The 21,524-nt window shown below is 39.8% G+C and overlaps 1 protein-coding gene across 1 annotated transcript in view; it reads left to right on the forward strand.

Moving 5' to 3' along the window:
• LOC139735716 (uncharacterized) overlaps positions 1–21,309 on the forward strand; it is a 59,479-nt gene extending 38,170 nt beyond the window's left edge. The window contains exons 2-4 of the mRNA XM_071646463.1: positions 14,034–14,189; positions 14,890–15,303; positions 20,400–21,309. Coding sequence (XP_071502564.1) covers positions 14,082–14,189; positions 14,890–15,303; positions 20,400–20,648 — 771 coding nt within the window. The 5' untranslated portion in view covers positions 14,034–14,081 and the 3' untranslated portion in view covers positions 20,649–21,309. The remainder of the gene's footprint in view (positions 1–14,033; positions 14,190–14,889; positions 15,304–20,399) is intronic.
• Positions 21,310–21,524: the final 215 nt, after the last annotated feature.

Here is a 21,524-nt window from a genome sequence, read left to right on the forward strand (position 1 = left end):
CTACACTTAGGGATTTTCCCAAAATGGTGGCTTCAAATCTAGCTATTCGTCACGCTATCATCTGGCCATTGGAGAAATGAAGGCAGATAACATTTCCGTGCTGAAATAATATTGCAGATGACGAATGCTGTGGCGTTGGTTCATTATCATGATTTTTTTACTATTGAGCTTTGTCCGTCGACAAGACTTCTCCTCCTGGGCTTTTAGGAATCCTTTGATGGGTGAGAGCTTCTGGTTACGACACCGTGTGGCGCCTCGATAGAGGAAACGCTCACTTGCTTTAGTTCTTCCTTTAATTGCTGCTGCATGCTTTAAAAGATGCTGCAGAAACGCAAGCAATTTTGTTAATTTCTCTAGTTTTGATTTCCTCCCCCCCCCCAAAAAAAAGATAATAATGAGTATGTGTGAGTCCTCTCCACAAAGTTATAATACTTGCCTTATATCTGCTAGACATGAACCACTTCCGGTATCTTTTAGAATCGAAGGGAATCCGCTACTGCCCCAAGGCATTTTGAAGACTGTATCATGGTCTTGTTGAGCACTATGTTGCATCCCTTCCTACAAGGTGTGTGCGTCATGGATTGTTGACACATATTTGACAGTTTCTGCTGCCACTGCAGGTGCCTCATACCCCTCATCCTCAGCGAGAGAAATCCCCCATACCTTCCACCCTCAAGCTTGCAAGCACACAACCACCCACACACTCCCACATCCACTCACTCCCACGTACATCCACACCACTCCCACACATCCATGCAGACCCACGCTTGGCGTCACATGCCGCCTTCTCTCCGCGGCCTCTCCTCCGTCAATAAGCGTTGACTTACACTCAATTACACAAACACCAAACGCACCCACACACTTGATTCAATGGCAGTATTCTCGAATTCTAAAGACAGGTTTTTATTTTTCTTCCCGAGTAAAGAATGAGGAGTAGGCTCCGTGAGCGTGTTGTGCCAGCATCAGCTCACAGCGTAAACACAAATCGAATAAAAGGACAAAAAGATGGAGCAACTTTCCATCTTATCATGTATCAAAGCATATCAACAATGCCCTCTTGCTGCGGCACTACTTTGTTGGCAAAATACCGTTGCCTTGAAAAAATATGCATGGGTAAATTTTCCTTTCTTATCATTTTCAATTCATAAACTGTTCTATTTCGTCCTCATTACTTAGTCATTAATGATATTATCTTAAAGGATTCTCCTCAGTTGGTGTATAAGGAGCTGATATCATCACAGTCTGAAGTAAAACTGAACTAATGTGAGTTGAAACAAACTTGGAGTTGCTCATATGCCTTCTCCAAAAAATTGTTCTTCTCTCTCCCCCCTTACTTTGCACGCACACAATGTTCTGCCGCGGGTAAGAATTGATGTGACACCTGCGTCATTGTTGTATAGATGCTGGGATTCTACATCATCTTTCATCTCTCTCTCTTATCTTTACATAAAAGGTAAAGAGAGCTGCGAGCAATATATCCTTCTTTTTTGTCATTTTCAAAGATGCATTCACAATTTTTGCATGTCGGTGCGCACATCGTAATAACCGCAGCCACCATGTTCCCCCTGTATTAACAATGCAGTCACAGTCGTGAACTTAATCTTAAATTCTTGAATATTATTTTGCTAACCAATCAAATCAATTGGAATAATTTTGTTGAAAGAAAATGAACCACGAAGTGGAAAACTTGTCTGACGATTTCCATCCTGTGATTATCTTTATCATCATCATTATCAAACATAATTATTACTATGATTTACGTCATCATTGGTCCCTTGTTTATCATTATTGTAGACGTTGCATGTCAATACGTTGATATCCCAGCCACAAATCCTTCGGCGACGAGCCAACCATCCGTAATGAATAACTCGGAAATGGAATACCATTCGGTAGCATCGGTAGCACCAACTTGATCATTGTTCTTCCTTTAATGATCATCCTTCTATACCCATTCGGTAGCTTCAACGTGATCATTGTTCTACCCTTAATAATAGAAGGATTTGGCGACCATCATTTTTATTACCCTGACACAGATTCCTCACACCTATAGATAGATACTCGTCCGGATAGTAACCTGGGATTCGACGTGTACGTCCTGCTTTGTTTGCTACCATCTCTCAAACTGAGGCCAATACTGCTCCTTCAACTTTAGTCGACACTATCCTACACACGTCATTTATCTTGACAGACACACGCGATAGTGTACCTGGGCTACATGCATCATTGTAATCAGATATCATTTTCTCAGAGTAATTCCCCAAACGATCAATATTTTGTAGGGATTCCCCACCCCACTCCCAGCACCCTTCCCCCACTGCATTAACTTGACAGAACTATCGGCAAGCTGTTTGTGAACAAACTTCAGTGACATTTCTAGATGGAGGTTTTGTGAACGTGGAACATAATATTGTATCCTCCACCGCTATGGGTGATCCCAAGAGATTTTAAGAGACCACCTTCTTCCTGGAGTGTTACAGGTCAAATCAATAAGTGCTGCAAATGCACCGAAACATTTTCTCCCTGTATCCCTCCCCCATGTCTGCAGAGGAACGGGACTGTTTGAAATCTTTTTGTTTTTAAACCTTGAAGGAATAAAAAGCCCTGAAGCCATAGAACGTGTGTTGCTAATGTTAATTCATTACAGCATAGTGTCTGTAAGTATGTTTGATTGGCACGTCGGGGAGCCATTAGCTTCATTACATGTTCCGCTATCGTCATGCTCATCAATGGTTTCTCATTAATAACCGTTTAGTATTAGGTTGGTAATTGATTAAGCATTGTTTTCATAGGCCAAGAGTCATTTCAATGTATCTATTGCTTAAAAACAGTAACGTGACAATTAGTTGGAGAACATTGAGCAATCATGAAGTCAGTGTAATGTCACCTTAATTTGCCTACCATATTGGAAGCACATTTACGACTCTTTAGTGGCATGCACGTGAGGTTAAAAGCTCTTTTCCGTTCTCGCCCACTATCTCCTTTCTCCCACCGTTTTTTCCTCACTCTCGATCTCTTTTCCAACTCATCTTAGCGAAAAACAACAAAAACAAAGAATAACGTCATGTTATTCAAGCAACAGTCTTCTGCCAATGTTTCATGTCAGGACAATGTTGTAGAAAATTTAGGTAAGGAATTGATTAACGTTCCTGTTGTAACTTGTCCGTGAAAAAAAAATGTTGTGAATAATAATGATAATTAGACAAATTTGTATAGCGCAACTACTATAATTATGAATATACTCTACATGCGCTGTGATGTAACAGAGCTCCTAACATTGTTACTGATTAGACACACACACACACACAAATAAAAAATTAATCCAAGGCTTCTGAAAAAAAGGTAAGTCTTCAACAAAGATTTAAAGACAGCAAGTGATGGGACCTTCCTCATTTGATTTTTCTCAGGTAATTCATTCCAAATTTTTGGAGTAGCACAACTGAAGGCACAATCCCCCAAAGTTACTTTTGTTTTTAAGTGAGGTTGCTTTAGAAGCAGCTTATCCTGTGCACTTCATGAATTATGCGAATATTGATATAATTTTATTGATATTAGTTCTGATAAATAACCAGGCGCTTGGCCATTCAGTACTTTGTAAGTAAGTAACAAAATCTTAAATGCATTTTTCTGCCTTACTGGCAACCAATGTAACTTCATCAAAACGGGTGTAATATGTGAAAATGTTGACGAACTGGACAAAAGTTTATTTTGAACACGCTGAAGCTTGGTTATATATCTGTGAATCTGGCAAGCCAAACAATAACCCATTACAATAATCAAGCCTACTGCTAATGAATGCGTGAACGAGAGTTTCAGCGTCTTCCTGGCTCAAGTATCTTGAGACTCCGATGTTTAAATCATCATTGATAGAAGCATTACTTTTTTGTTTGTGGGAGGGGGGGGGTGTGGATCGGAAATGATTCCGTTACTAAAACTATTAACGTAATGATGACGTAACTATTTGATGATGGCGTCATTACTCTCGTGTCAAAATCAAAATGCTTCTCTGAGAAATTTTGGTACAAACGACAGGACTGGTATTATAAGCCTACCCAGCGACTTATCCAGTCCCGTTGCAATATTATCACAGAACCTATCCACGTTACAATGTGTGCAATATGCAAGATCACGTTTACTTACGTCTTCCACTTCCAGGTTTGTTGCGAGAAGCTGATGTAATATGGATTTATATTGGATGAGGATGGCAAACTTACAGTACTTGGCACCCAGGTCTTTAATATCGGCCTAAAGATTTGATATGTCTTCTGCGCACGTATACGATTCTCTTTCACACGATGTTGCGATAGTGTAAATAAGAAAGGTTGAATGTCGCGGACAAAGGTCGCTATGTTCTGATCATGGAGCTACAATAACATGTAGAAATGTAGTTACAGTAGCTTCATGGACTAATCTTGGTGAAGAACATTCTTCCATACGCTATGATCAGAATCAGATCGACCAAAAGGCAGTTATCCAAGTCAAGCAAATTTACAATCGACAACGGTCTCCTAAACCTGTATACCTTAAGATACGATGAAATGTATGTACGTTACATTGTACGAGTTATTATATCTTTTTTCTTCAAGTACTCTTGTTTCTATTCTGATGTGAAAATTGCTTGATTTTGTTATAATGGTTTCATTTGCATAAAAGTGGAGAAATAATGCGTAATGCAACTGAAACTGAAACTAAAAACGACAATCCGAAATTGAAAAAAAAAAATCGTTGGGAATCTTTACCCTCCTTCGGCATGGTTTTATTCTTATTACACAGAGAGGAAGAGAATATCATGCACAGAAAGCATTGATGACATTTGTATGTCATCCTCATTAAAAACTGCACTCCCACACACGTAAATTATTTTTTGTGTAGCTTGTGGTTGATAATTCGGGCTTCGTTTTCTGGGCATGATTGAGTAGTTATAGTCATGAGAAACATACCCGTGGACGTATCATAAATTTAGAAATTTACATCAGACTTTTAACGAACCGACGATAAGGTTAGTGGAGGGGAACAAAAAAAAAAGATGGCTCTTGGATGTCCATCCGGATTATCCTTAAGGGAAATCTAGTTCATGAAGAACCCTTTGACTGAAACTAATGTGGCTTCATCCTCTCTAATCTGAGCCCAAAATAGTTTAAATAACAAACGTATAGATGAAAGTAAGAGGGGTAAAGATTGATGCCTTCGATTTGTCTCCCTCTTTGTCATCTACTGTTTTGTTAAATCATAGATCAGCAGTTGCGATCTTACAAATTTCATTTGAATAGGAAGACAGATTGAAGAAAATTCACACCTCGATAGTATAGATAGTCAACAATGTCAACTTTCTGTAGCTTCGAATAACAAGAAGTACCAAAAAAAAAAAAGAAACATCGAAAAGTTTGATCTCATACCTTATGCCTGAACGAATACCATCAGTCCACAGTTCCCATTTTTTTTTTGTCTGTTCATGAAGAAATGCTTAACTACTTCAGACGTCCAAATCTTTGTCTAGGAGCATTGCCTTTATTTTTCCTGTCAAACATTTGCTTATTCAAGGATGCAGTCATGATGCATCCATTCATAATAGATGGCAGAGAAGAGCAAGATTATTCAATTTTGCCGATGTTTACTCGACACTTGTACACTCGGCCTCTTTGATTTCTGTTGAGGAATACTAAGTACCCTACTGTCTCCGGAATGACAATAAGTGTTGTCAACGAAACAATGCTTTGCGCAAGGAGTCAATAAAAATTAACGTCATTTTCATTTATCATTCATTATTGTGATTTTTTTTTTCTTTTCAAGCAGACATTCCAGAATATTGTCTCGACGAGTTCGTCCCAGCACGTTCCCTCCTAACCACCGAAATATTGGGCGGAATGAAGAGGTGTTTTATTAAGATATCTCGCCTTGGGGTGATGTCAACATTGAACATTGCCCGGCACCAATATTTAGACAGCATCTCTCCCAGGCTGACTCAGTGATAAACATCAAAAACAGGTTCTGCAAATCCCGAGATAATTAACTTTCGTCAGCCACTTTCAAGAGATTCTTGGGGGCTCTCTTCTCTCAGGACATTCAATTTAACACGCGCTGCAATAATGCATAAGATAATAACGTTTTGACACATGACGGATCTCTCCCCGGAAGTAAGGTTCAAAAGTAAGTGTTCTGTGCAAGCCCGATATTTGTTGATTTGCACGATGAGCAATCACGCATATACCATTATGCTATTTACGTGGTATGCCATTCCCTCTCTGCAACGAGATTTAAATGTGGTTGTAGAGGACATGTCCAAGAAATTAGTGGATAATTGCTGTGTTTTCATAACCTTGATGCAAAGTTATCATTAATTGTCCATTTTTTCGTGGCTTTTTTTTTGAATGCTCTTCGATTTTCGTTTACGCTAATCTCTGCCACTCTGCTTCTGTTTACCCAAAATACGCGCTCCCCGATGCCGCTGAGGATCGACCTCAATGAAACGTTAACAATGAAACCTCATCGGAGCAGACAATGACCATTTAAGTAATAAGCCTCTGGTATCATCATCTCATTCTGAGGGACGCCGTCCGTCCACTCGTCTTGTCACTCACATGAATTAAAACAGCCATACATTCGGCTGGGCGCAGTGATGATGAATTAGACGTTGAAGTCACGACAATAACAGCACGTTCGCGACCGTGTTTACTGTCGAGAGGATGCTATGCCCGCATCCCCAAGTTATCTGGTAAATAATGACTTTGACGTCCACGTCGATATTAGGATATCCGGTAAACTCACTTCGCCGAAAGATTATTAGTGCAGGCTAGAGGGAGCACCAAACCCTATCCCGATATTGGAAATAATTCGCGGCGCCGACATTTTGGAGTAACCTTTCGTGTGCTTGTATTCTTAACTCAGCAGATCGTGCCGGGCTTTATAAGATATCATGGCGATGTTAATCTGCAGAGCACGTGCAGGAATTTAAAGGCTCCGCTTTTAAATAGTCCACGTAGTTACTTTTAAGGCTCCGTCCCCTGTACCAACCCATGCGGCCTATATCAACTATTCACACGGTCGTTTCATTGATAGGACGCATTGATTAGATTGGGAATATCATTATTATCTCTTTTTGATCATTCTTCAGCTGGCAAACACTGAAGGAAGGTAGAGTTTAACGTACGCTAGCTACAAGATGTTTAATTCACCCCACCCACCCCGGAAATGTGTGTGGTGTATTCTGCAGTTTGATGTATATCAAATCAGAAGAGAGAGAGAAAAAAAAACTAGAAAGTTTGCAAATATAATCTTGACATTAAATGTTCACACGTTCATATAGTTCATAAGAGTGTTCTTTGATTACTTAAATGTCATTCTTTGAGGAAGTAGCATCACAGCGAGTTATGCACGCAAATGAACTTAATATGCATGGCTTATCACCACTTGAAAATAAAAGATAACGTGCCAAACATTATTCTCGTATTTGTTAGTGAGTTACGTCAAAGCACCTTGTGCTTTAGTTATTCAGATTTCTATAAGGTGTCTCAAAATAATGTGGCTATAGGCGTGGATCTTATGTTCGGAATAAATTGGCCTTCTCTGATGATGTTTGGTATAAACAACACAACCACTTTAAAAGTAAAAATGTAGGTCTCACGACACCAGTTTGAGTATGGGAATACTATAAAGTAAGCTATAATAGGGTCAAGAAATAGGTTTATGTTTGTGAGTTGAGAAGGGGTGGGGTGGGGTGGGGAGGGTGATGACCAATTTCGCGCAATATTTTGTTTCGGCATGGTGACTGCGAGTGCAGGCGTTGGTAGGCCGGCCATCTCCGCCGTATTCGGGAGCAGAGCTCAATCAGCACGTCACGTCGCGTCGCTCCCCGGCGCTCCATGAAAAGGTTAATTGTTGCCCCTTCCTGCATAACTTGGGGGCCAACGCTCGGAAAATGGTCCACGCGAAAAGAAAAGACCGGTTTGTTCTTCTCGCCATGTGAGGCTATTCTGTGACATTATTGGAAAATTGGAGGAAGATGCTTATTGAGGGATTCGGGGGAAAGAATCGATACATAGAGCAGAGCTGACAATGGCCGTCCGTAATATATAGAGTGGCGATCAACGTTTGCGGCCGGCAACAGACTTTCGCCCCTGCTGCCGTTTGACAATGCATCAGTGTTGAGCGATTGTCTGGGCATGAAACTTTGCATGGCTGGAGTAATTACTAGGAGGCATAAATGTCTCCAGGTCCACGGGATATGATGTGGAAATGCGACCGTTGAAAGAGTGTTTCCATCTAGCGACATGAGCGACCGATCGCTCACTTCTGTTGGTCTGATGAAAAACCTATTATACCCACCGGCTAACTTCTCCATGCTTGTGCAGGATTATATCTCACTTTTTTGTGTTAATCAACGCTGTTGACGTTTAAACCATAACACTTTAACAAGGCTCTCAGTTTCGTATCTGGACTTGACATCTGCTTAACGCTGTACCCGTTTGATCCTTGTCTCTTTCTGAAACGTCCTATTAAAATCGTTAGAGGGCGAACGCGTAATTTATGAATATCATCAAGAGACTGTCTGACTTTATTTCTGGCGGCAGGGCCTACGTCACACCACACCCCGCGAAGATCTCAGAGCATGTAGGAGTCAATAACAAAGATCGTGGTACTTTTACACCTCCACCCTAACACAATGCCGACGGAACATATCTTTTCCTTACATGCTGCGCCGCACTTAGCGCTACCAAGCATTGTCCCAAGCGTCCTTTCGCTCTCCTTTGCGCTGGTTCCTCTTCCACATTTCGGTCACGAAACCACGTGATCCATGCCAGGATGTTGGTCCATTAGTACCTGTCCCCGCGCCGTCTGCGAGGAACAAATCTTGCCCAAAATGGACGTTCTGAGTGTCCCACGTGGTGTGTTATTAATGATCATGACCTTTCTATATCCCCACATCACTTTCTATCCCGTCCGAACGACTCGATTGATGATCAAATACAGTTTGAACGCTGTTTATGTTTATCTGCGTCCTAGCTACGCTGAATATTTCCTCTTTCTCAACAACAGGTTTTCCTCCACTGTCTGTCATTATTTCCCACTGACTTTCCTCATTATGTTTCAATGACTTTAAAACTTAAATTGTGTCAACATTTCGATCCGGGTCTACGAATCAGAGTGAGTGTGTTCCGAGCTACCACGACTACCTTTCTGAGGGCGTGATTCCAAATATATCCAGGAAAAAAACCCCGGCAAATATACAATAATCCAAATCTAATTGGAAACAAATAAACGTGCACGGAGTCGCACTTTTGTTCGAACGGCTTTATTAGAACAGGGCTGCAGTCGCCGTAATATCAGTCTGCAATTTCCGAACTTTGGCGCACAAACCAGCATTAAAAATGTAATCACATTCATTACCATTTCACTATGGTAGCCTCTCAGGGTCCACGTGACAGCAACCCACTATCATTAATTGTACTTGATTACCACCTCTCTCATATTCAAGCGACAAATGAATGTAATTCCCTGGAGGGACACGGGCTATATAGTTCAACTTAATATCTCTCTTACTCCGTGATACATCACTATCTGGCGTTGCTGCTTTGAAGTCACAGCGCTGGAATAATTATGTCATATTTTCCCCCTTTAAATTCCTCCCGTCTTTACCGAAGAAAATGTATTCTCAGCAGGAATCAAGGGGATGAAGGAGGAGGAGAGGGGAAGGGGAAGGGGAAGGGGAGGGGGAGGAGGAGGAGGAGGAGGAGGAGGAAGAAGAAGAAGAAGAAGAAGAAGAAAAAGAGGAAGAAGAAGAAAAAGAAGAGGAGGAGTCAAAGAAACGCACAAAAGAGAGTCTATGAAAGGATTGACCTTAATATCGCTATATAGTTCCTTTAATCTATGTCAAGCGTCATAATACTGTGTTTCATCAGATATATTATACGGCTATTGAAGAACATGAGGAGTCGGTTAAAAACACACGCACACAATAACAACAATCCCTGCCTTCCCCCATGGAACAGTGAATATAAAACACACACAAACACACACACACACACACACACACACACACACACACACACACACCAACATACACAATAAAACCATGAAGAGCAATAGCTTCACCGTTGTTATAAAAATGCCCACACATGTGTCATAATGACGATCTTTAAAAAAAAATTATTTCTTGGTGGTAGTTATTAGTTTTCCACCCCTGTTACATTACGAAGAAGATTTTTTTTCCTCCTTCGGATTTGAGTTCAAACTATGTTGTGAATCAGTGCTTGAGGTTGGCTCTGTAGACAAGAACAAATCTCGTCACCGGATTAAAAGTAGCGAGGCATGTCAGCAACCGTTAAATGACACGGTCTCACGCAAGCGCAAGACCTTGATTAAGGCTAAATTGAGGTTAACACAGGTTGACACGAGAAATCAAGCGCAGTGAACCACTCTGACATGGTCATTCGTGGGCTTGAACTGGTAGGGAGAGAAAAAAACCAAGCAAAACATACGCACAAACACACAAACATACTATCACGCACACATACATACGCACACACACACACACACACACACACACACACATCGAACCAATCGTTGAGTCAGAGAGTGTGACAATGAAATATGGAAGATAAATTTTGTTTGACCATTCATTGACGACTCGTGGTGCTGAGTCGTTTTATGCGAGAAAAATCTTACGCAACCGTTGGTTTGATTGGAAAATAGTCATTATTAGTAGTATCATTATTTTTATTATTGTTATTATTATTATTATTACTATCATTATCTATCTATCTATCTATCTATCTATCCATCCATCTATCTATCTATCTATCTATCTATCTATCTATCTATTTAGCCATACAATTGCAGTATGATATACATACGGGGGTACATGTAAAAAATAATTATAGAGGAACCAATAAATCAAATCAAATCAAATCAAATCAAATCAAATCAAATCAAATCAAATCAAATCAAATCAAATGTAAGGGAGTGACAGGGCTCACAGAAGTAAAATTATTTGCATGATTCTTTTCGGCGCAAAATTATGCAATTAACCAACAACTGGGTATCGTATTTCAAACTGAAACTTTCTGTCCATCTCTACACAATAAGGGAAATGTAAAGAAAATTGCACAGTCGGCAGGTAAAAAAAAAAAAGATTTATACATCGTTAATATATTCGATCGTTAGAACTCGAGCAGAGAGGGATGGAAAAAATGTTCTAGTTTTATTAGGTGTGCATAGCCATTATTATGTGATAGGGAAACGCAGAGAGAGAGAAAAAAAAACAACGGCACAAATATCAAGGGTGTGTGTTAATCGTCTTGCTAAGACGTTCAGATAGCTGATGTTAATTTGCTTTAAATGAAGCAAAAATTGGGAACTGTTACAAACTGTAACAGACACAAAAGATCACTTTCAAATCATTGCCCTTCAATACATAACAGGAAAATACCGCCTTTATTGTGTCTCCATGGTGATAGTCATCTTACGTCATACTTAGTAAATCTCAACAAGAAAAGTTAGAAAATAGACTTATTCGATAATGTGAACGGCGATCTCGACTTTCATATAACATTTGATTCACATATTACATTTGAGGCTGGCGTGTTTATGAAACCGAAACTTTATCGTTTATGGCAGCCGATCACGATGGTTTTACTAAAAACACCCTTTTCGTGCTTGCTCTGGCATCCAAGAAGTAAGTAAAGTAAGTTAAAAAAAAGAATAAGAAACCATCCCTCTAAGTTCTGCGAATGTATGCAGGGACGTGTACATGCATTTTGTAAAAACAAAACAAAATAACACGCACACACAAAAAACAACTCGTTCAAATTGAGACAATGATACGGCTTCCATGGTACATAATGAAGTATTTCTCATATAGCATCGTTCTTCGATGCTATAGTGAGCATCTAAACAGACTTGTTTTTTCTGAGGTTTTGAAACAGCAACAACACCAACAACGAAAGCACAGAATCGAGATAAATCTATATTTGAGACGAGTAGTCCACACAAACGTCCATGCTATTAATGGTCAGAAGGTTAATGTTCAAGAATAAACATTTCATGAAAGTGAAAATAGCATGCATAACATGCGTTATCTTATGCATAATTATTATATGCATACCACAGTCATTAATGTGATTAATTCAATTTGAGATTGTTGTCACTAACTTTATTAGAATAAAAGAAAAAAATGGAATGGTACGTTTACTCACAATATTACACTCGAGTATTAGAAGACACAGCCATACTTTTATATGCTTAGGCACTTGAAGAAAAAAACAACAACCGAATTTTGGGTAAAGGAGCAAAAGTGATGGGAATATAGCAGCAGTGGTGTAATAATATGGAAGAAAGAGGCTAAGGCCGATCTGAATTCACCGCTTTCTAAATTGATATTTGTCCATCTGGACTTCAGTCCCACATATAGACTGTCACGCAGGGAGGAGCGATTGGTTTCAAGGACAAGTGAGGCCTGCAAGAAGTAAACAAGAACTTTGGTTCCACCAAGGGGAACAAAAGTAGAAAGATAGATAGAGAGAGAGAGCGTTTGTGTGTTCAAAACACAGAGAGAGAGAGAGGGGGGGGGGAGAGAAAATTCTACAGAGTTACCATAAGTATGGACGATAATGAGTAGATCTGACTCAGCCTACAGACTGCTCTCTTTTCCGGGCAAATCAATACACAAGATTTTAAGCAGTGATAAACCGCGTTCTATCTAAACCATGGTTACTGTATGCATTTCAAATGCTCATACTCTCCAGGCTAGGTATGATTGCATAAAGGACATTGAAAAGTACGTAAAACATACAAACAACCCTTTTGGCGGCGAGAAATAACATAACTCCCACTTGTTATTCCATTCCATTCCTTCCCATACAACTGCCGTAGTATCCCGAGGAGTTTGACATTAAATGAAAGTCAAATAGTATTGTTTTTCATCTAATGAGATCAAAGATCTCAAACCGCTAAGTTTTGATGTGCATGGTGATTGTAGTCGATTTGTTTACTTGCAAGCCTGAGTATACGTTATGTCTGAGTTGTCATACATCACCTCCACAACACCTGCTCGAATAATTTGATTCTTAATAGAAAAATCTGCACCCTTACCACACGAAATCAGCCCAGGCTGAAAAAAAAAATGACGCTTATTCATTTGCACCATTTACTTCGGAGGCGAAAGGAGAAATCAAAGGAATACGTATATTCATACATCTTTCATTACGGTGTTTGAATTAAAAGATTCCACTTGTTAACTTATCCACTGGCCAAACAAGAACTGTTATCATAAATTATGAGTACAGCGCACAAAAATAATGTGAAAGTATCCCACACATTTTTTTTTTTTTTGTAGGAAGTGGCAAACTTCCATGTGGTCATGTCAGACCACATGTTCAGAGAGATCTTTCATCTATTCTTTACATAACATTTACAATTTCCGCTCGCGTATCGGGTTTATTTTTAAACCGAACTATTTTCAACTCTACTCCATCGTTTAAAGCATAAATTTGAAAAAGGACATTGTTGTGAATGCATGAATTCCCTCAGTAAAGCTTGTAGTTTTTTCATTCAGTCCTGGATCAGAGAATGGTGGACATCTCTATGACAGCATTTACTAGCCACCAGCGATTGCACTGTAACCACGCATTCACTAAGAGAACACGCGAAGCTCGTCTTACGTAGATATGAACGTCGTTCAATATAGTCACGCTTTTTTTTTATCAGTGGCCTAAAACGCCGCAGCCATTCACGAGCCAGAGTCTCATACCTGCGTCACCCAGTGGCGCTCTTTGTCGTGCCCAGAAGACGCCCATATATTTCCGTCCCTGGCTCGCATGAGCGTATAAAGGTGGAAGGCTTGTGATTGGCCTGGCGTCAGATCCGAGTCGAGTGAGCCAGGAATGCATGAGCTACAAGTGGTGTGCAAACGGTGCTGGATTGGCATGTGGGGAAGTTATTGCGCGAGTCGCCGAATCCGCGCGCAGACAACACTCGTCTACCTGAAAGAGAGTCTTTCTTCTTCTTCTTCCACGTTCCTGTCTTGTCTCATTAAATTGCAGAGTCGCCGAAGTTGGCAGGGCACACCGCGGCGGATACTCCGGCTACCAATGGCTCACGAGAGGAGAGAGATAAGGATGCTCCTGTCCGTCTTCATAGTTCTAGCTTCTTTAGTCTCAGTCTACGGTGATAGAGACACCAGCTTTCTGCAACAAAAGGTATTTTAGCTAATTAGTGTGGCCATCCCTGCTTTCGGGATTTATTTCTGTAATGCATCCAAAAAGATTACAGTGTATCTTGTTGTTGTTAGTGGATCCCAGCAGAGGAACTTAGTGCAATCTCGGTGCATTTCATTCAAAAGCACAAGATGTTTTCCTTGCTTTATGAATCATTTGCTGTTCAGTGTCTAAGGGATTTGTCCCCATTCAGCAGATTTCATCATGTGCTACTGCCGTTTTACATTAACTTTAAAATGTGATTGCTGGATGATGAGTCTGCTTGCAGCAAATTTTGCTGTCGACTGCTGCAACTACATTTGCTATCCTAACTGCAGTTGCTGTCTTCACTGCATTACTAAATTACCAAATTAGTTTTCTACAAAGAAAAACTTCATGATCCACGGTTTTTAATGTTCTTTCCTATTCTCATATTTTGGATGATGTCATGCTTTCTGAGTTTTCAAACCTCGGTCTCCTCATTTGTGTTCCATACAGTTTGGCAATCATTGAAAAATTTGCTGATAATTCTTAGCTTGTTTGTTTATTTGTTTTGTTTGTTTTGTTTTAGTTTTATTTTTATCATAACTGAAGCTTTTGTAACATTTTGTAACATTGTGCTATGAGAGAAACAGAAACGGAGAAACGATTTGCATTTGATAATTCCCTTTCTCCAACTATCTTCTTTTTCTGTCACTTGCAGTTTAGAAATAGAGTACCTTCCGCGCTCGTCCAAAAGTGGCGCGACAGTCAGAACGATGGGACGGGGGAGGCGAACGGCAACGAACAGTGGCGCGAAGAGCTTCTTAGTAACCTTAGAAATGTGCTTAGAAAACACGAGTCGCCATCATCACAACGGGACGGCACGGATAGCGCCCCTTACGGCAGACAGGAGCCGATGTCGCTGGCAGCCGACGTGGGCTCGGAGCCTCTCTACCTCCTTGAGAACCCGTCGTCGCCCGAGGACAATTTCGACGGAAACAGGGAGGACAAGCGAAACGGGTTTTTCTTCGGGAAACGGAACGGGTTTTTCTTCGGCAAGCGATCGGGCGATGCCGGAACGAAGTCCGACGACAGGATTGTCATGCCATCTTACGAAGCCAAGACAATGGATGAGGTGAGACTTTTAACGCTGTAGTCATTCAACTTTTGCCAACTTATGCGTGAGAGAAATTTTTGGTGTAAATCATCTTTTTTTTTTTACACAACATATCGTGATATAACACCACAAGTGCACTCTTTAACTTCTTTATTTGTGTTCTACCCGTCGCCGTTAGAATTTGCACTGTCAATCCCTGAAATCTAGTAATGGCAAAAGGTTGCCTGGAAACTAAATTGTGATGACGAATAATTATCATCACCGTCTTTGAATTAATGACTACAAAACAATACAACCTAACAAAACTTCAGACACGTGAGCCAAGTTGGTTTCCTCTTTTTTTCTCTCTCAAAAAAGTGGGACAAATCAACGATTTTTGTCATTTGTAATTGACGTCATATCCACCTTATAGCTTGGGAAGAGTGTCCATGTGTGAGTGACGCATGACGTTAGCTGTGCAAAGCTGTTGATTTACTTCTCATCCTGTTGTCTCGTAAAGATTGAATATGTTGTAATATGTTCATTCGAAAAAATGACAAAAGGAAAGAGAGGTATAAACATATAGAAAGTGAAAGAGAGAGAGAGAGAGAGAGAGAGCGAGTGAGAGATAAGAGCGTGCATATTGATAACAAAGCACAGATAGGTACAAACACATGTGCGATGGAAAGGGAATAGAACAAAAGCAGAGCAAAGCATTATTCACGTACTAACCAGTCTTTAGAATTTCCATTATTCTTTTCCTCTTACTCTTGAAACTTGACTCTCTTTCATGAAAATATTAAGTACTTAAGTTATCCATTGTCTCGATTCAAAGAACTTTTGAATTTATTGTTGCAATTTATCTGACAAACTCGGCCTTTGATATCGGAAACATCGCTTGTCGTGTGCACAATTTTTCTGTTAATGATTATATGCTATTCAAGCCCGATGCATGCAAGAATATTACCGTTTACTAATTATGCTATAGCGAAAGTCACTTGCAACGAATCACAAGGGGGAAGGTGTCGTTATGTATGACAAAATTATCTAGGGAAAGGAAAAGCTCCCCCCTCCCCCCAAAAAAGAGATCTATAGAGTAGAATGCGCGAAAAATCAACCTCACTTTCAGCGATGCTTTGCGTTTTAAGGTGATGTAACGGACATCAAATTGTGGGCGAACGAAATACAGTCATTGAGTGATAAGCGGACTGCGGGTGCTGTTATGGCATGGGCACGCCCCATCACTCCGGGTCAGCTTGTGGGCCGTGATCCGCTCAATAGACCCATTCAAAATCTCGTTAAATCTGTTGACATTTCGAGCGGGCTTGAGGCAGTTGAATTCTGATTTGGAACGCGCTTCCCGCCAATTAGGCCGGTAGAGTAACGTGATTTAACGCTGGCATGTTGGTGCAGCCACAAAATTAGACTCCTCTCCGGCTATGTAAATCACTCTGTATGATTTTTTCATAAGCTAACGTGAGCTGTGTTTTGAATGAGGAGAGGGTGTGAGGCATTGCCGCTGATCAATCAAGTTGATGGATGACTACTCTTGCCTCCAGAAAAAACCAACAACAACGGGGTCTTATTTTGCATATTACTCTCCCAAACAAATCATGAAGTTTTAGCATCGCTATGATGATAATCATCATTATCATATTCTTTTCATATATCTCTGTTCAGGTACAAAGCGTATTACGATTTATTTTCCATTCTTTCATCATCGATCCTCTATTCAAAAATCACTCCAGATTCCCAGTAAAGGTCAAAGTCATTTAGGCATGGTCCTACAATAATAGAATTTGTGTGGGAATGTGTACAGTGTTTAACAAACGAAGAACAGTTTTTTTTTTTCACATCTGACTGCAAAGACATCTGGGCTTTGTACGAGTACACTTCTGTTTCTTTTTCATTTTGATTTTTAAGGCTTCATGATAAAGGTACAAAATCACGTACTCGGCACAATCGGAATAACTCGCCCGTGCGACTGCAGATGACCCACGCACAATTCACCCTACACACACTCACACACACACAAATAAACACAAATGTTCATAAGCACACACATACACACACACACACACATACACCCCAACACTTGTGTGCCACCCACCCCCTGCCAACATCTCCGCTCTTATTCTTCTGGATTCTCCCAAACAAGAACGAGAATGAGAGCGCCACCAACTGAGCGCAGCGCTGTTTTCTTTCCCCTTTGGCGTGGGAGTTTGAATACTTGTATACAAAACTAGTGAATACAATGCAAGCACAAAACGGAGATGGCGCCAAGGACTAGAAAAAATGTCTTACAAATAGATATGAGTTGTCCTTTTGCTATCTGGAGAAATTGGCGAGTCTGATAGCAATAGCGTAAATCTTAGCAAACCCTTGGTAGGGAAAAATGTGTTATCAAAAAACTACATTTTTTTAAAAATGTACACATATTCGCAAGACTGATAGAGACTTAATAAGGCAGTATGCATGCGTGCAGTGCCAAACTATTCAGAGGTACTGTTTATGTGGTATGAAGGACAGCTCCGATGGTAGAAAGATTTTTTCCCAATAAAATAGAGAATAGATGTAAAGATTTTGCAGCTGCATGAAAAAAAAAACAGAAAAGTTATTTGAGAACCCGATTACTATGATCCACTTTCATCTTCAGCGTTAATGTCAATGTCGGATTTATCCCCATCTTCATACTTCTCGTGGATTAGATATAAAACGTGATAATTGAGACAAAAATCACAGCCAGTTTTTTTTTTATACTCTTCCGTTTTTTAAATCTTCTAACAGGTTCCTCTAGATCTGCCGAACAATAATTTTGATGTGCAGTACAATGGGCTCAATAATTGCTTTTGCCAAGGTCCATTTTGGCTCGTTGTATTTCAAAAGGATATCTACCCTTGGAGACGTGTCCCATCAATAGAGTCAGATAAGAACCCACAACTCTTGTTAATTGTGAGCTTGGGTGTTTCCCTCTGCGTCTCCCTTTCTTTCTCAAAAATTTGTGCCATTTCAAAAGTAAATCCGCTTAATGCATGACATGATACCAGTATATACGTTTCATTCGAATGAAGCCTACCTAGCTTTCGTATCAAATACAGTGATTTGCAGATCACTTATGAGATACAGAAAAATATAAAGAGAAAGTGATATATATATACATATAAAGAGAGAGATAGAGAAATAGTATTACACTGGAGAGGGACCATATTATTTCCAGTAGAGGATTTGGGTAAATACCGCGGTAGATAGATAGATTTTCAAACTTCACCGAAAAAAAGAATATCTGTAGCCGATTTCAAGCCCACTCATGATAAAGCTGTAGCACCAATGCTGTGGATAAAGTGGGAGGGGAACCGAAAGCACTTCCAGATTATGTAATATACAGCAGAAGAAAATTTATGGATATTGATGATGATATACAGTTTTTACGAATTAGGTAGTAATTTGTCATTTTATATATCAGTATAATTATATCTATTCGTTACCTCCCAGGTACACTAACTTGCTCAGAGTTCTTACATATTCACATACATTCACATGCATTCTTGCAAACCCGGTTTTCTTTGAATTTTAGTAAAATGAATTGTATACTGAAAACCTGGTACAAAATGTTGAGGCTCTTAGCAAATAATGGCAGCATTGAATATGCAAATACACACAAAACGCACACATAATCATACACACATATATACAGCCATACGCTTCCATAAAACACAAGTTCAATTTCCAAACTCGCCTGCAGAGAGTATGTGTCGCTATTGACAAGGTAGCTTGAAATAACGACCTTTTACGAGTGAGAACGCCTACAGAAACAACAACAACAACGAAAATCCTAATAATGACGATATTGTGAAGTTCCATGAAAGAAATGACGAGGGTATCAAAACCTACGACAGAGTCATCGATAATATGCCACTCTCAAAAGAAACACTTGTATCTTTGAATGACTTAAACAAATAAATCCGCCCACACCTCCCCCAGGCAAGTCATACTGAAGCTGAGGGGAGTACACAATCTCTTTAAAAAATCCGCTCATTTAGACATCATATCCCTTTCCATCAATATGCTGCATGCGGAAAGAAAAACAGCCCACAGATTTACTTTTCTTTTTGTTAAAAAGCAACCAAAGGCCGGTCACTTAGAATGCTTTTACATCAACATTTTAACAATCACGAAAATCCTCTTTCAAGGAATGTAAGTGAAACTTGACATTATTTCTTTACATGCGACGCCAAAAATATCAACTGACATTATCGAGAGTGATCAAAATCATGTTCATTGCTATCAATCACCACCTATTCTCATGCATTAGCCCCTGAGCGTGGCTGCTGGTAGCAAGATTATTCTTTGGTATTTGTAGATATTCTCGTTTTATTTGTTGTAGCAGTTATTGCCTTGTGTTAGATCCGAGTGTCAGACATTTGATTAAAGCATGTTTCTACAAAAAGAGAGAGAGAGAGAGAGAGAGAGAGAGAGAGAGGGAGCAGTTAGGGGATGAATGCGCGATCAATAAGACCTCGTTTGGAAAGGGCGAGGTGATTGATCAGACGTGCCAGGGATGATTCGAATGGTTGTTTATTGATAGGCATTAACTCCTCTCTAGGGAAAAAAAAAAAAACCTGCAATACTTGAATTAAATTGCCCCAGCTACCAATATTATTACAACGATTATCGGTATGTGAGATATTGGCAACATAATGATTGATGAATGTAGCTTTATGTACCTTTTATCTTTTAAGAAATCTATTTTTATTTCTCCGTCGATCTGTATTCTGTCCCTAACCGTAATTCTGTTTATTTGTTCAACTGAGTGTGTGTATGTTTAAGTGATCAGATATAAGTATCATAAAGTGTACATGACACAATGATTATATAGATAGATAGATGGAGAGATAGAATAATAGATAGATAGACAGATAGATAGAGAGAGAGAGAGAGAGAGAGATTGATTGGAAGATATGTATGGAAAGATGGCCAATTCAGCGTGTTGACACACAGAATATGACATGATTCGATACTAAAAGTTAATGATTGTCACATTTATTTCATGTATCCGTGATAAGTGTCAAACCTATCTTACTGAACTCTTTTCTTCCCCCTTTATCCCTCTTAATTTCTTTCCTCTTTATCTGCAGTGCAGACGGTGTGGTCCCCAGGGTCAAGGTCGATGCGTGATGGTGGGAACGTGCTGTAGCCCCCATTTTGGCTGCTATACCTTTACCCCGGAAGCAGCTGCATGCATGACTGAAGAGGTGACCCCGTGTCAGCTGACAGCACCGGCGTGTGGACGAGGAGGACAGTGTGTCGCCAATGGCATTTGCTGTTCCGCCGCTGAGGGCGCATGCCACCTAGAGCCAGCGTGTACGTCAATGCTATTAGACTGAATCTGAGGAAACGCCTGTTGAGAAACAACACAACAAAAACAAACAAAACAAGAAACCGACTGTGTACAGATTTGTTAAAAACTAACTACTTTACAATAAAATGAGAAGAAAAGCTGTTTGACTTCACCTCAGTTACTTCAGTTCCAATTTTATTTCTAGGAATCATGTTGTGATCACGTATATCAGATTTAGCTTCTATGACAAAGTATATATTTTCTGAATTGTAAAATATTTCACGCCAGCATGGACCAATAACATTTTTTTCTTTTTTTTAAAGTTGTGTATGAATTGAGTTCTATTTTGTGAAAGTAACCATTCCGTAGATAAACTATTTCCGCGTTCAGAAGCAATCTACACTAATTTGTATGAAATCATTTAGTTTTTTGTTTGTTTGTTTGAATAACCACGGAAGAAAAGGAAATGTGTAGATCATAGTGACATTTTTTCCTTCTTTTAGGAAGTTTAGTACCGTCATTTATAGCAAAACAGGAGCCAGGATCAATGATGGTAATGCAAGATTATTTTGAAGCATGCAATCGTGTCTACTGTATACGTAAAGTTCAATTAATATTGTTTACCCCAAGTATCAAATCGAAAAATTGTTTACTGCGATCTGAAAGTTAACGCATGGGTTATTATGTTAACGGTTGGGACAGCTGTCTCAGACCGATTTATTGGAACATATAATACCAGGATGAGATTTGTATTGACGGAATGAATTATGACATCTCACCGAATATGTACAATGAATTCCATACGTGGTATGATAAATCCTTCAGAAAGTGTCCTCCCTCAGACAGAGGCACGGCAAACAAGCCCCGAAAGTGAACGCGCAAATCTTCATCTCACAGCCACGAGGCCACTGGAGTTAACAGT

The sequence above is a fragment of the Diadema antillarum genome, unplaced genomic scaffold (genome assembly GCF_040938485.1).
Source record: "Diadema antillarum isolate AM-2024a unplaced genomic scaffold, OU_Dant_1.0 seq00000593_RagTag, whole genome shotgun sequence".
In the NCBI taxonomy this organism is placed as follows: Eukaryota; Metazoa; Echinodermata; class Echinoidea; order Diadematoida; family Diadematidae; genus Diadema; species Diadema antillarum.